We start from the raw sequence: 16,608 nt of genomic DNA, 5'->3' as shown, positions 1-16,608 counted from the left end.
AAAAATCCCTGTGGAGACCCTTGACCAGGTGGCTTGGAGTTTACTACCAAGCTCTTTGCCCTGGCTTTTAAGCCAAACTATCACTTCATAGCTCTTAACGCAGTGTTCCCAAACACCAGCATTTCCAAACCACTTGAAAGGCATCAGCTCCCCCAGAGCAGATAGCGCTCCACCACTGAGTAAAGAAAGATTGAGGCACTTAGTCCATGAAATACCCATTTTATCTTTTTGTGCAAGTTGTTGGACTAGCAAACCGGCACCCAGTGATTTACTTGTCAAGCAAGCACAAGCCAGGCTGTTAGCGCTCTCTGAGTGAGGTGTAAAAGGCAATACCACAAGGGACAGAGGCCAGGCAGGAGATTTACACATTGCTTATCAGGACAAAACACTAAAAGCCTGCCTGGATAGAAACAGCCTAATGGGAAACAGCAGAAGTGAGTAAATAGTTGGGTCAGCTGATTCACGCGCAAATGAAAAGCACTCTACATGTTTATACACATTTACTAGTTTTGAAAGGGAGTTTCTCTAAGTTAGTTAAGATGAATATTTTTATAGTTTACATTAGAAAGGGAAGACGTAGCAATAAATAAAATAGTCATTTCTTCAGGTTCTGAAAACCAAGGATGACTTCGGCAGCAAGGGAGTTTAAATCTGCTAAAAGACCATTTGCAGGTAGCAAGGTCAACTATTTTTAGTCAGTCCTTGTCAGCTTTGTGCTTCAGTCCTAGCTTTCTTCTTTCTCTGACCCCAGCCTATAATTTAAAACTTACTTATTAACAAAAAAGATTGACAAAAACATTTCATCTACTATATATGTTCATTATTACTATTTAAGAGACCACTGTAAAAAAGCCCCAAACAATTACTGTAATGTGTTCATACATACAAATGAAGACAAAATTTAAATATTGGAAGAAAAGTGAGAATATTCAAAATATTCATACTCATTCATAATATTACGAGATGTGCCAAAATTCAGGTCCAGGAATCCTTTGTAGAAATTTTGTTTTTCCAGGAGTCACCATCTTACATGAAAACTGCAACACTATCAATTCTACTTGACTCACAACTACACTCCCAGTGATTACTATGAAGACAAAATTACCCTCAAAAGGTTTTAGGATACCTGCATCTGTGTAGCTAGGATACCTATGGCTATCTCCATCATTACTGAAAGGTATCACCATGGAATCATTTTAGCAGGTAAAAAGCAGCACAAGCTTTAACCCATGGTCAGGTCTGGAATCTACACTGCATCGTGCAACTTCATTTATCTAGAATCAGATTGGCTCAACTGTAAACCAAAAATCAACAGTTATATTACGAAATAATACATCAGAGCATAGTAAGCAAATAAGTACTTGTTATGTATTCAATTACTTCTGGTAAACAAAATATACTGAATGAAACATTATGTAAATAAAATCTGTACCATTTTGCTAAAAACAAAAAAAAGAAAATATTTTAAAAATGGAAAAACAGGTAAAATATATAAATTGACACTGGTAATGGGATGATGGGAATGATAGGAATGAACCTGCAAGGTCTTAGAAAAACGTGAATCTTACTGCCCCTTTTGGAAAACAGGCTGTCACCCAGAAAAGAACAGCTCGAGAAAATGTCAGCAGCAGTGGTTCAGCTTCCATCTCTTGCTTCACATTGTCTAATTTCTGCCCTTTTGGGCTCAGTTTCTTACTGCTCAGTTCTCTAAAACCCGAGGTTCCACTTCCCCCTACTCACAGTCAAGCTTGTAAGAAACTATGAACTTTCAGAAACCGGTAGGGAGTGAAAGAGTGGCATGAGGTAAGAAAGAGACTCTCAATCTCTATCAGAACAAAAGAAGGTAATAAATACCTGCCATTATAGCCTAATATTTTAATTAGGTGGATGTAGCAGTGGGCAATACACAGTCCCTTCTCCCTGTCCCACTAACCACGATTAGGACTTATTCCCAGATTACTCCATACAAAGTGCAATAGAAGAAGGTTTTCTTGTTCCCCCAAGCTTTCCCATTCCTCATTACAGTGAGGCCACAGGTATATCCACACTGTCTTGGCTGCCTCAGACTCAGGCTCCTATTTGTCAGCCTCCATAGTGTAAACTCCTACACCCGATCAGTCCCAACATGATCCCACCACAAACTACAACATCTGCTTAACTTCTAGACATGCACATTTTTGAGCATTTCAAAGTAAAGCATGAAAGGAAAAAATTCAAAGCTCGTGCCCAGTAGCCCTCCAGGTAATGCATTTACCTAGAACAAGGTAGGTAATGAGAGTCACAATAAGTCTGTGATGTGATTGAGAAAAAAAAAATGGAATTTCATTCGCACCTCACCAGGGAATAAATTCTGAGAAGCTCATGCTATGCAACAAAATAAGCACTAGAAAAATCCTGAAATCTGCCCTAGTTACACACAGACATTGATTATTTCTAAGTTTATATTTTAAAGAATTCTATTAATTTAAGGAGAGCAAACAGATTCTCTTTCAGAGGCTTTTATTTGCTAGCAACATCAACTAGTTTATAGAAACAACAACATTCTTTTTATTCAGGTTTCACAGATTTTATCTTTAATTCTAAGACACTGTTTTTTGCCCATGACCTGAACAAACTGACATTATGGCAAATACTGCTGCAGTCAAGACCAATGACAGAATGACTAAATTTCAGTAGAAACAGGATTTGGACTGGTGGTTCAGGTTCCACGCTTCAATATGTTTTGAAATAAAATATAGTATTTATTAAAATGACAGTCCTTGTCCTCATATTAAAAAACCACTGAACATTAATTCGTTTTAGCATTGTCTGTGCAGTCTTTTTTAATTTTTATTTTTTTAGAAATATTTCATTCACTGTTTTTGAAATCTCACTTTCCTTAGATTTGAAATTGGACATTCAAATCCTTAACTATAATTTGTGTGTGCAGATTTCAGACCTTCTCAAATGTATCCACTGACAAGGGGGAAGAGGAAATGAAAGAACAGTGGTTGTGGGGAATCTTTAACACCATTCAAAAGCATAGGAAGAGTACTGTGTCACACACAAAGCACAGGTGAGCAATAACAAAGTGTCAGCCAAATTGGAATTTCACTTGTGCATCCATGTCAGCATGCCACCCGACCTTTGCACAGGAGACATAACCCTCAATTCTAAGCAGTCAGAACTTAGTTTTTACTTTGCCTAGTGCAAATACAGCCCTCCTTCTGTTATCCTTAAAACAATTAGTTGATAACTATCCTATTGCTGCTTCTAGCCATCACATACTATAGCAATGAAACTTTCTTTGAAATTATTCACATCTTACGTGATATTGTTTATGTTTTGTATTCTCTCCCTTTTGTTTTACAAAACTGGGATAACTGTGCTTATCTTTACATATATGAATATTCCTGCTGATACTCAACATCTGAATAATTGAATTGAAACATGCTCAGTACTTACAGTTAGGAGGTTGATTAAATCCATATTAGGCTCTAAATGATGAGAGGCAGTTTGCAGGGAAACTAGTTCAGTCAAGGTGATGGAAAGCTGCTGCATTTTCACTATGTTAACTTTGTTCTCATCTATCCAGTCAGGGAAAATGACATGGACAGCAATCAAGTCTTTCAAATGAACTCCTAAAATAGGAATTTTGAAGCCAACACAGTCAGAAAAAGCCTTGCGGTAGTTGCAGTAGTTTCCATTGGAGGAGACCAACTCTGTCATTTCATTCCAGTCCTACAAATAGGCAGAGAAGAAAGTCTGTGTGAAAGCATTCATAGCATTTAATTAATCTGTTTTAAATAAGCACAATGCATGTCAGGGTGTTGACAGTGTTAACTGCCAGTTAACTGCTAAATGTTAATTGCTAGCTGTTAATTGTTGACAGTGTTGTTGGCATAGGCAATCAAGTAGAGGATGTCCATGAGCTGATCCTTCTCCACCAAGAGGAATGCAATCAAAGTGCCTTTTAGGATGCTGTGCCATGATCCAAGTATCACGCTGGTGAGATACCTGCTCTACAGAACTTGTCAGACCTCAAAGAGATGACGTTGTGCTCAGTATATCTATATTCTGGAGCCCGCCATACCTTTGTGACTTCTGAAGTCAGATGAGAATGAGTCTCTTTCAGCCGAGAAATAGAGCTGTGGCTTAGGCCTCCCACAACTGCCATCAGTGTGTTGAAGTTCTGCAGTTGAAGGAGCTTCTGCAGGAGAGGTTGATCATGCATAATTAAAAATCAAGGAAATATATGTGGCAGCTCTCCAGTGTCACACAAAACTAGTGAAAGGAGACAATCTATCACTGCTAAATCACTAAACCAGGACACAACAGAATGGTTCAGCATTTAGCTCCACAAGAAACAAACAATAGTGACAGTTGTCAGCTAGAATATAACAAAGGAAAAGTATTTTATAGTTATGTTTGCTAGTTAAAAAATACAGTCATATCACACTGGAACAAATAACCTGCATTGATGTTGAACAGGCTACTCACTGAGGAAACAGTTCAAAAAGCATCCAGTTAATTTGTTTACTGAAATCTCTATTGTATTATGACTTTATACTGGAGGAAAAAGACTCATATGCAAGACTTACCTGTGCAACATTAATAAATTTTGTGATTACTTCTGCCCTTTGCTGGGGTGTTGGCTTGCTGAGAACCATGAGCTGGACCCATTTGGAAATACCATTAAATAAAGCAATAGATCTCTCCAAAGTAGGATTGTTCTCCAAGCAGCCATGGATCACATAGCTTTGGTAGTCTGTGAACTAACAGAAGAAAGGCAGTAAAAAGTTCAGTAAAAGTTCAGTAAAATGGTAGATGACTTCAGAATCAAATTGAAGCTTGATAATTTTCTCCTTTTAAAGTTCTTCTTACGTAGAAAGTGACTGAGACTCAGAGTCAGCAGACCCTTTTGCTCATCAGTTCTTCCTTAAAATTTTGCTGGTTTTGTTGGGTTTTTTATTACTTAAATGTCAAATTAAAACTTTAGTGGTTTTGTGTCATGCACACAGCAGCATGCATGATGAGCGTGATTATTACTTCCATGGAATCGTCTTCCCCATAATTTATTCAACACTTACAACATTTTATTCTGTGTAGTTTTACTTGATGTCCTCAGGGCGTGATACTCTACAGGAACTACAAGCAAGAAGCATATAAATAAGAACTTTCATCCCACTCCAATATCCTGACCAACTGCATTGTTGATGTAAAGAGGGAAATTTCGGCCCTGATGAAATCAGTAGGAGCTCTGTAACTATTCACAAGAGCTTGAACTGCATCCCAAGAAGCTACCTCTGCACCCATTTTCTTCCTCCTATGTAGAAAAAAAAATAATCTGTAGCACAAGGAGATACTTATGCTAAATCTCACTTCCTTTAATGTTACTGTTCAGTCCCTGTATGCTCATGGAAGAGCTACCATTCTCCAGAATTACACTTCCCTAAATGTTTGGAAAATATTTTTCAGCTATCTCTTTAAGATGGATTTTCAGAAGCTTATGTCATAACTTCAGGTTGTGCAGGGAGATGGTAGTACTGTCAGGCAGCACAGGTTTCTTGGTCTTGGCTGATCAAAAATTGCCTGCTAGAAGACCATATGATGGCATATGCTCTTACATGGCAGATGCTTATCTCAGAGCTGCAGAAAAACATTGTCTCAGTGTTGAGATACTTTTAATTTTTTTCTGTTATAGTTAACCCTGACTTTCCTTATCCCTCACATTTTTTAAAATAGGTGAAACCAAACACAGGATTCAGACTAATCAATTTTACAACTACATAACTTTGAGATAACATTTTCATCTACCTTGAAGAAACAGGTGGCAATCTTACATTTCTGAACAGTTTACAGCAAACTACCTGTTGTCATTGACATCTTAAAATAACTGTTAGTTGTTTCTCTGTAGTGGTTGTCAACTTTCTTTACATTAGATTAGTGAAACTGGTCTTGTGTTTCAACCTCTGTTCTGAGGTGTGACCTTCACCTTATTTCCTGGAAATGTACTATTCTTACAGCTTTTAGTTACCAGACTCATAAACAAGTAGTGCATCTTTCAAAGTTCTATATTGCATTATGTCTTGGTATAAGATTAATTAACTCTAACTGGTTGCAAAGAAACATCTGAGTTAGCAAAATTCAAGCCAAAGATTTAACAGACAAATTAGAAACAGCAAGGAAAAAAGAAAATTTATCGCAGGTCTGAGTTTTGTTTCTATAACTCCCATCCTTATTTTCTTGTCCCTCTCTCCTTTGAGGTGAGCATTGCAGAGGTTGTGGTAGGGTGTTTTCCTACGATTTGAAGTCTAGAGTAATAAACATTTGAACACTATTAAATGACATCACATGTGATTCTATTTAGACTGGTCTCAGCTCCTCATTGATCTCTTTTTCCTTCCTCTCTTGAAACAAACAAAACCCCTCATATATTTTCTTAGTTTTTGAGTTTGACTTCTTTCATGCTCCTAAACACTTTAAAAAAGACATCTTTTTTTTTATTGCTGAAAGGAACTTGTCATCTTGAGAACTGATTGCTTCTATTTACCACAAGATACAGTGGCATTATGTGACATTTTCGTATGGATATTTGACAGCAAAAATTAGTATTTATTTTAGCATTTAGGTTACTCATTTGTTCTGCTTTAGCTTCTACTTGCATTTTGGTCTATTTTTGCCTCTTGTTCATGTACAATCCTGTGTGAAAGAAGCAACTGTATCTGAATTTTCCTCAGTGCCAATACGGGAGGAGGAAAGAGAACTTGTGCTGTCTCTCTTCTTGCAGGTTTTCAAGACACAACAGGCTAAATCTCTGAGGAATATAATCTATCTCAGAGCTGACTCTGCTTAGGCAGGGGTTTGGCTTAAAGGCCTCCAGAGATCCCTTCAGTTAGTATCTGATCCTAAGTTGACAGAAGAAATGACAGTTTCCGAATAAGTATTTGGGAGTGAAGACAGACAACAGAAGGACTACATATATTTCAGTCTGGAAATATAATTCATTGTAAAGACTCTCTCTTTCTTGGAGAGAAAAAAAAAAGATTTTGAACAATATTAGTTCAAACAAGGGCTGCAATACTTGGCTGCAGTAGCTTTTAGCAGTAACTTTTGCCCACGATTTCTCCACGAACTTAACTTCTGTCACTAAAAACATCAATCATGAAAAAGATCAGGGAAGTGCTGGTGCAGCCACAGCCTATGCACATCATATGAAGGATTATAGAGATTTACTACACTGAACGTCAAAGGAAAAAGGTCATAATTGTTAGACCATATGAACACTCTTTAAGGACAAGCTCCTAACTCTAAGTGACAAAGCTGTAGGCTTCTTACAGAAATTCTCCTGAAAGATTTATGCTCCAGAAAAGTGAGATGTTCAGCTAGCTCAATGGGCTCCAAATGGTCAAACAGCAGACAGGCTTTTCCTTTCTTGGAAATCCTCTTCCTCTGTGTAACTCTTCTCATCCAGTCATAGGAAGGACTGCAACAGAAAATAGGTAAAATTCTCATTTCTGTTTGGTACACATCATGAGTTTTCTGATCTGTGACATTCAGCACACAATAAACAGTCAAAGACCTGTTCAGATGCATAATAGAAGAGTTTCAGAGGTGCTACTGCAAATGATAAATAATAGCAAGTTTTTGTCAGAACAAAATTACAATGTATTCTTCTCTATGATACAAGAAGCCATAATTAAAAAATGCATTGGGAATACAAGGCAAATCAAATTTTGATACAGTATAAAAATAGACTTGAACAACATCAATTTTTACTCTGTAAGACCACAGGTCTCTGAAATAATGGAACAGCACAAAAAAAAAAATCAAACTTAACAAAATAGAAGTGGGTAGACAAAAAGGCAAATCATTTGCTTGCAAGCAATGGAGTAATTCTTACCCATACACACTAAAAGCACTTCAGAGAGCAGAAAGAGGTTGCTAACATATTTTTAAATGAAGACTTAAGAGTAAACATTCATGTGATTTCACTGGTACGGCTCTTGAAGGAAATCTTGCAAACTTCACTGAGATTAGTAATGCTGTTCTTCCAGGTTACTATGGCATTTGTAAGTAAGAAAAAGTCATTATGCATATGATATATTTTGAAAGAAAATCTACAATATGAGGTGAAATACAAGAGCCTATCTGGTGATGTTTAAAAGGTAACTTTCATTTCAGTGTGTCAAAGAAATAATAGTGTAATCATTGTGGTGCAATGAAACTAAAAATATAAATGTTAAAGATTATCCAGTTAAATCACAGCAAAGAAGTACATAGAAAGCCACTAGAAAAAAACCACAACAGATTACTGATGAGAGAATGAAAAAGATTCCCTGAGAAGATTTACACATGCTAGTCACTGCATTGCTTGTCATTCTGTATGAAAAAAATAGGAAAAAAGTAATATTAATCACTTAATTGGCATTAGCTTTTTCAGAAAAATTACTCATTTCTCATTTATATTAAAAACCAACCTACAGATAAGAATCTTCTCTTCACTGTGAACCTACAACCAGAACACTACAACTAGAATTCCAACTTTTTGCTAACTTTGTATTTAGAAGAAAATACAATCCTTTTGTAACTGCTTTTTTGCTTGGTCAAGATCAAGATGGCCCTTGATGTTTTTATATTTTGCACAAAATTAGAATTCTGCTGTTACTTAGACAAAGATGTTGAAGCTTGTAACATCCTTACATGCTGGATATATCAATGAAATGGATGTGATCCTCATATCCCAGCTGGCTGGCTACTTCTCGAAATTCTTCAGTCAAACGAATCAGCCCAAGATCCAAGTTAAACTCCGCAGGAAATTCCAAAATCCAGTATCTGAAATCCACAGACAGCGGGTCAGAGATGCCAGGGGATTCAGGTGTAACATCTAGTGGTTGCATATATATACACTCACATTTTATTCAATACAACTTGCAAATATTTCAGACCCAATGGCTTTTGGGCAGAGAGGGTGGATTGTGTTGCTGCTGCTGTGATTATCTGTAATACTGAAGTGCCAAAAGCCACTTTATCGTATAATTTCCTTTGGTTAACTCGCCACAGCATGACATAGTGGCATTCTATTGAAATGCAAAATTAAAGTGATTTTCCAATGAAAATGAAAATTTGAGTGGCAGTTCTACCATGATAACCATGTAAACAAGATGTCTCCTCTGTTTTTTAAGGGGATAAGGAAAAGACTTTATCAGTCCTGCTTTCAATACCTCCCTCCCTTTCTTCACAGTGATATAATTTAGTCCAGAGGAAGAACGAAAACCCATTTGTTTGAGGGAAGTGGGTTATATCATGTTAGCTTAAAAATTCGTACTTTCTGTTTTACAGAGAGATGTTCCTACACAAGCACAGCCTAACACATGAAAGCTTTCCCACAGAGGCAAGGTCAGAGACAGTGCATGGGTCAGAACATACTCATCTGGTAATACCTTTGGCATCACTAATGCACTCCTGTCGCCATAAATCATGAAGGGATTGTGTGAACAGAAGCCAACAGCCCAGAGATAATCTTCCTCTACCACACTAGATTACATCTTGAAGCAGAATATATCTTTCTTCTGTGGGGCACTGAACTAGTCTCTCTGTGAGATGTCACATTCAAACGCCAGGTAAGTTTTCAATCAGCATTTTAGGTCAATACACTTAAGTGTCTTAAAAGCTGGAAGACTCAACTTAACTGTTTTCAAAGCACAGAAATTCACCCTTCACTGTGGATGGGAAATCAAGGTAGAAAAAAAAGGTAAAATATAAACTTAGTATTTCCAGGGTTTAATCTTTACAAAAAGAAATGACACTGTATAGGATCCACAGAAGCACAAAACCAAAATGCTAGAGGATCAGAAGCATGTTTACCTCATGAAATAGCAGATTTTTAATCTGAATTCGTTGCAGTTCTCCCCATTGGCATCTCTATACGTATGCTAGTTAAAGAAAGTTTTGTGTGCCTTGATCCAATAACGTTGGTTTTATCCACAGAATACTCTGACACTAGACAAGCTAAATAAAAAATATCAACCTTTTCTTCCAGAGATAACTACAGTATGCTCTAATATTTCATTCACTTTCACAGCATCTTTTACCATTTTCCAGCTGCCGCTTTGCTTTTTGCCCTAGCAAACATGCCTCAAATATACTATTCTGAATATTCTGGAGAACTGTTTCTTGACAGCTTTGGCTAATCAAATGCAATAATACTTCCGATTACCGAAGTCTTTAAGAGGTATAAACGACATGTAGGTGCTTAGCTACCACTGAAAGTTCATACTAGTTCAAGGTCAGCCTGCCATTACATATCTGAAAAGTTATCTTGGCAATATGTTTCCATTTATTCAAGGTTAATTCAAAGTTTGACTAAGAAAACTTGTACAATATGGAAAAAGTTCACAACCAATAGCAGAAAGAAGCTTATAGACTTCTACCTTTTAGGCTGAAAAAATCTTACCCCTAAACCTTGTTTATCACTAATTAATTGATGCATTTTTTACATGCAGTCACAGAAACATTCTGCTTTTAAGCTGTAATGTCAATTTGCAAGTCTTATTGAAAGGATATGTAGAAAGAAGCTTGCCAGCCAGCTCTGTGGAAGGCAAATACCACCGATGCATTAAAAGAAAAGTTCTTGGCAAATGGCTGGAGCACTGATTTCCCTTGTCATCTGCAAAAGAGAAACAAGTGAGTCAACCACATTATTAATGAACAGAGAGGAGCTTTTACACTTCAAGTGGAGGCAGAGAGAAAGGATCAGAAGTGGAGATACTGGGTCATAATCTACCAAATAGGTAGAAAACAAAACCAAAGAACACAAATGCTCCTTTAGTGATAACTACTGCTTGACTGTAGTGGTAGGCAAAAAAAAAAAAAAGAAAGAAAGAAAGAATTAGTTTAGATAACAGGCTAGAAAAACAAGTTATGCACAGCGCTATGCTAAACATTATACAAAGATACTGCCAGTAATCCAAAGAACAAATCCAAACTTAGTCCACAACAAGAGCAGGCAGATGATTTATGTACGACTTCCAATATTTGTTTTATTGAAGCTTTATAGCTTTATGTTAACAATCAGATTGTTAAAAAGGGATCTGCCTCAAGGAAGTCAATGTCAAAGGAGCGCATCTCAAGTCTGTGCCCAGGGTCCCATCTTCAGTTGCAGTACAGACCCTTGTACATCACTGAAACTAGAGAAAGAGTTATTCCCTGGCAGGCTGGCTGACTATCAGTGCTCCTCAACATTTGCAATCTTAGATCATCCTCTGTCTGGCACTCTTTTAAAAGGTAGTAGACGATATGCATGTATGAAATGGGAATCACACAGGGATGACAGTTGTCAAGAGTGTGTGTACGAGGAGAACAGGTATGATTTCCAACAGACAAACATACGGGCTCTGCTAGCTCCCATTAGGTTTTTGGAACAACAGGTTTGATAGTGGTCTACAGAAATGGATATATGGGGATGCACTACACTCAGCAGCAAGATCTGCCTCTGAATTATTTAATCTCTCTTACCTTTAGATACTTGTTTCTCACTACAGAGAAAAAAAGATTATTACCTCTTTCCGGTCAAAAGCTTTTCTGCATTTCAAGAGAGCTTTGTGAATTAAGGCCACATTTCAAAACATTTAAGCCCATCCACAAACTCATCTGACCACAGTGTGATATATATAATGATTAATGGTCTATGGACCACCGGATCATAACGTATGGATCAAGGTTTATTTGATCACTTCTTTCCCTCAGACCTGGTACATCACACTTTAATAAGTGTAAAACGATTATATGACACTTATGTCATATTATTGCCAATTATTCCACAATGATTTGAAAAACTTTTCCAAAAAGATGACTGGTCAGAAAGGCACCTGTGTAACCACTCAAGACAAAGATCAATGCCAGAAATAACTCTTCAAATAATTCAACTAAACACTTCTCTTAGTGAAGGCCAGCAATTTTAAAACCACTCTACCCACCATTGCGCATTATCTGTATTAAGAAATTTTAATAAAGTGCGCAAATGATAAAAATTCTGGCCCATGTGATTCTGGGCCAAAATGAAACATGGAAAATTTTACAAAACAGAAATGCTGTTTGTAAAGAGAAAGACTGGCTAAATCAGAGAGCAGCAAGGTTTATACTATAAGATGAATTTCAAGAACAGCAAAGTGAAAAATCATACCAAACATTTCAATACAAGTGTTCAAAAGCTCATCTAATGTTGCAGCCTTCCCAAGTGTGTTTGACCCCATTGTTCGTTAATTGTTGTCAAAAAATAAGAGACATTTTCACCAAGTAGAAGGATGGTTCTTCAGCTGCACAGCTTTTTCACTTTATTGTTGGTTGCATTCTTAGCTGGACTTCAAGGAAAATCTGAAGAAAGTAAAAGAAATTACAATCATATGACTACATGGAAGACTTATCAGGATGCAATGATTACAGGTCAACTCGGCTTTTCTATAAACTATTTTTTCCCCACGTGATACAAAGCATGTGAAAGGCTGCCATAAGCTTTTCCTACATTTCAGCTTGTGTTTTTAAGTGTCGTCCAGTTGTTTGTCCACTAGGACAAAATAAATCCACAGCTAGGGTCATAAAACAGAAACCAGATGGTAAATGAGGGCATGAATGCACAATGACGCACATTTTGTTAAGGTCATTTTATTTACACTTGATAAGTCACTTTTTGTTAATAACCCTGCCTTTATGTTTTTAGGTATAATTTTTTTTTTCCTAAGGTTACTGTTTCATGGTAATGTTAATGGTCTTAATTGGCACAGATCTCATAAAATGTTTAATGAAGTTCATAGCAAACATTAAAATAGGAGGCAATTTTTCAGTACCTACAGCCTTTCTAAATGAATCTTCCCACAGCAGCTGAACACTCACAGAAAGGTGAACACATACAGAAACTTCTAAATCATTACCATACATCTACTATGCATTTAATTATAAAACATCCATTTACCAGAAATATGCAAAGAATACTCTGTTGCAGGTCTTCAGAAATAGTTTTTCAGGTTATATTTAGAGGAAAAAATCAGCATTTTATCATCTATCTATGACTAAGCCCCACTCTTGACTGATACCTTGCAAGTGGTTGAAATGTGACAAACAATAACAAAGGACACACAGTAAATTTTTTACAAAAAAAGAAGAAGTCAGAAGTAGAGTTAAAACAGTCCTTGAAGCAAAACAATGAAGTAATTGGGGAAGCTATTTTTTAGGAGTTGTTGCATGTACGTAACTTTTTTATGTTGGTCATGCAAAGCATGAAGGAATCGTATAGCTGCCTTAATTCACCCACAAATATAAAGTTATGTCGTACTGTAAAATATACAAAATATATAGTTACGTCGTACTGCAAATTCAGTCCTGATAGGTCTGGTATCCTTCACTCTTTTTACTAACCCACCCTGACTGGGTCCCAAATGCCACTGTTACAATAAGCATAAAGTGCTCTCAGCTATGTCCCTGTGAGCTTGCAGCCCTGCAGATGTCACCGTGGTCCGGCCACGCAACAGACACTGGAGAGTGGTAGCTCTGCTGGCCCTGCTGGTGCCCCCCCAGCAGCCAGCTCACATCCACGATGCTGGCAAACATACTCCTTCCTCAGCAAAAGGCAGGGCTGACGTATCCTGGCACAACGGCCACTTCCCAGAAAGAGGAGAAAATGCTGCTTGTTCAGGTTAGCTCCACACTACTGAATTGACCATGCTGAGACTAGCTCCCAGATGCCAAGGCCAACTAGTAAAGGTCAGCCTGAATCTACACTAGTGAGGTCTCTCAACCTCCCAGAGTTGGAATGTGCAAACTGCCCATTGCTGGCCTATGCTAACTCTCATTTGCACCTGAGATCCACTTAGGAACCGCTGGCTGGTCAGAGACCCTCTAGTAGCACAACTTATTGCATCTCAGCTCCTGGAAAAGTGTCCTGCACTGGATAATTCTCCATAAACTCAGCTTCAAAGTTCCTGCAGGTCCCAGGCTGCTCTAAGCATGCAGCAGTGTTTTGCTTGGAAAACCTTTGAAACGTACTATTCAGCCAAAGATACTATTAGTTTTAGATGTGTGCCTACAGCCAGGTTCTTTGTGGTCCCATCCAGCAGAGGATTTAGGCATGACACACTTTTCCCTGAAGCTGAGAGAAGGAACCTGCAGGAAATAAGCACAGCTCACCAAACAGGGAGTTTGTACAAGTCAGTGCGCACATGATGCTGCAGCAGCCCAGGTCAGCCAAAAGCAAACACAAGCAGAGAAGCACAAGCATCAGTCCTGCCCCAGTGCCTGTGCCTTCCTCCTAGCTGGAAGAAAGTACTTTCCTCCATTTAAGTTCGGTGGTGCAGAAACCCCCCTTGAAGGAACATGCATCTGTTTTCCCAGTAATTGAACAGAACTCCTGTTTGCAATGAATTGGGGGAAAACTACTCCTTCACACAGCATAAAGTAGCCAGAGCACTCACCCAGGAAAAAAGAGAAGGTGAGCACACAACGGTCCTTGGCCTTGAACCCATGCTTGGCATTGAGTAGAGAAGGTGTCCTAACAGTTATGTCTGGGGCTGGGCCGGGCAGCCTCAACCCTTCCTGCTAAAGCTGTGCTGTCGCACAAAAAATTAATTTCTCTGAAGTGGACCAGAGACAGAATAGAGGGAGATATGTGGCTCTGTAACCTGCTGGTCAGGCCACACATGAGCCAGGGTCACACTAGGTTCAGTCGTTCTTCCCAAGACTGTTTATGTATTTAAAAGGAAATAACAAAGTAGAGCATTTGCTTGGTTTACTTGCTTTGAGAGTTAGCCAGCAGCTAAGCAGTGTTTTTAAAGATCACAACTTTGTACTTTGGCCCCTAACTTCTGCTAGAATCTCACTCTGAGCATATTTGTCCTTTCTGACTACCCTCAAATCATTCTCTTAAATGCTTAAATTACTGGCTAAATCTTTCACAGAGCCAGCTATCTAGCTCTTCAAACTTCATCGAACCTAGTGGTTTTATTTTTTTTTCCCAAGTGGAGAAAAATAAAACAAATATTTCATTGACTGCTTCAAAATATTTTTTACTTAGCTCTTTAAAAAATAGAATTGAGAAAAGCTGTTGCATTTTCTGCCTATTCCTTGAAAACTGGTGAGCGTGAGGGGAATATATGTGATCTGCCTTTTCAGTTTTGTTAGTATTACCGTCCATCATAACAGTGCAGGAGACTACTTTCTTGTCGGCAATAGTATTGAGGTAGACATATAGTAATCAACAAATAATGCACCATGTATAATTGCAGGATATTTTTAATTACAGGACAAGTACTTAACCAGTAGATACCTAGATCCTAATGTAACAGTACCACAACCCCAAACAGCTTATCTGACCACTAGACGGTTTTATTATCATCATGCTTCTAAAAGAAAAATAAAAAAATTTCTGCTAGCTGACTGGGGTTAAGCCACATATCCACAGCTGAGCCAAAACCTGATATCACATCTCTTGAGTGCAGACTCCAACAACCACAACCATTACATCATTATTTGTGTGATTAAGCAGCGCTGTTCTAATAGAACAATAAACGTCTTGTCTATATCATGCCACAATGGTATCCAACTACACTGACACCTCTAGAGATGGATGAGTAAAATACAGCTATGAACTTTATAAATAAAATACAAACTCTAAACTTCAACTACAACTATATAATTTATTTATGTAAATAAAGTTTATTTTGACAGTCAATGGATCAACACAAGAAGCATAGGAAAAATCACATATGTAATAATACATATATATAGTGTATATATACATGTATAATAATGTGACTATGAAATGTAAAATAAATGTATGTAATGCAAATAATAGACGCAGATAATTACGAACTTTGAAACAAGCGGTTACTATTAACAAACTGATTGCCAAAGGTGCAGTTGGACTTGCAAATAAAGATAACCTATACACTCTCTGCCCCCAGGTTCTTCCTAATGCAACTCTGAGACATCTCATTGCCATCCAGATGTTTCAAGAGGATTCAGGAAAGCTGTATAAGGAAAACATTGCTCACTTAATGAGATCACACAGCTAGTAAATGACTGCACGCTACAATGAAAGTAAAAAAATAAATGTTTGCCTTATCATGGAATTACAAATCCTATTGATTTTACTGTGGTTAAGAGAGGCTATTAAGGACACAGGAGGCACGCAGTCCTCCACAGATATCTGTTCTCATTTCTTAATCAAGTCACTTGAAACAACAGACTCTCAGAGTCTTGCTGGAAACCCACCACATGCTGGGAAGGGCAATAGGCAGGACTGGGTGACAATTCAAGGAAAGCCTTAGTGTTCCTTCAAAGCCTCCAGCTTTATCTGAAGGATCACCTTTATTTAGGTGATAGGTACAACCATAATATTCCTGCGAACTAAGTCAGGGTATCAGGCATGTCACACCTTATCCCATGAAACATTACCATTATAGGATATGAACTTCCTATTTAGCTGAAACATCTGCAGTGATGTGCCCAGAGGTTAGAAGTCCCTGATGGACTGAACTACAAAACAGAGACCCTTCCAAGTCTTGCCCATCACTCTGACAGCCACACGCACACAGAACTACTTTGAGTAGATAGCTTTCCTTAGCACTTCTGTGCAGT

The 16,608-nt window shown here is 37.8% G+C and overlaps 1 protein-coding gene across 1 annotated transcript; it reads right to left on the bottom strand.

The window, feature by feature from the left end:
* Window positions 1–3,444: 3,444 nt before the first annotated feature.
* On the bottom strand, window positions 3,445–12,354 carry LOC104268376 (ras guanyl-releasing protein 3; the record flags this gene model as incomplete). The annotated part of the gene is made up of 8 exons (XM_009866931.1): window positions 12,164–12,354; window positions 10,546–10,648; window positions 9,847–9,909; window positions 8,683–8,814; window positions 7,318–7,465; window positions 4,581–4,754; window positions 4,073–4,189; window positions 3,445–3,720 (listed from the first exon to the last, which is right to left on the bottom strand). Coding segments are annotated over exons 1-8 (1,083 nt in total), but the record flags the coding sequence as incomplete, so codon positions are not given.
* Between the last annotated feature and the right edge of the window lie 4,254 nt (window positions 12,355–16,608).

The sequence above is a fragment of the Apaloderma vittatum genome, unplaced genomic scaffold (assembly GCF_000703405.1).
Source record: "Apaloderma vittatum isolate BGI_N311 unplaced genomic scaffold, ASM70340v1 scaffold43383, whole genome shotgun sequence".
Classification (NCBI taxonomy): Eukaryota; Metazoa; Chordata; class Aves; order Trogoniformes; family Trogonidae; genus Apaloderma; species Apaloderma vittatum.
The sequence above is the reverse complement of the archived record's forward strand: the minus strand, read 5'-3'. Positions and strand labels throughout refer to the sequence as shown.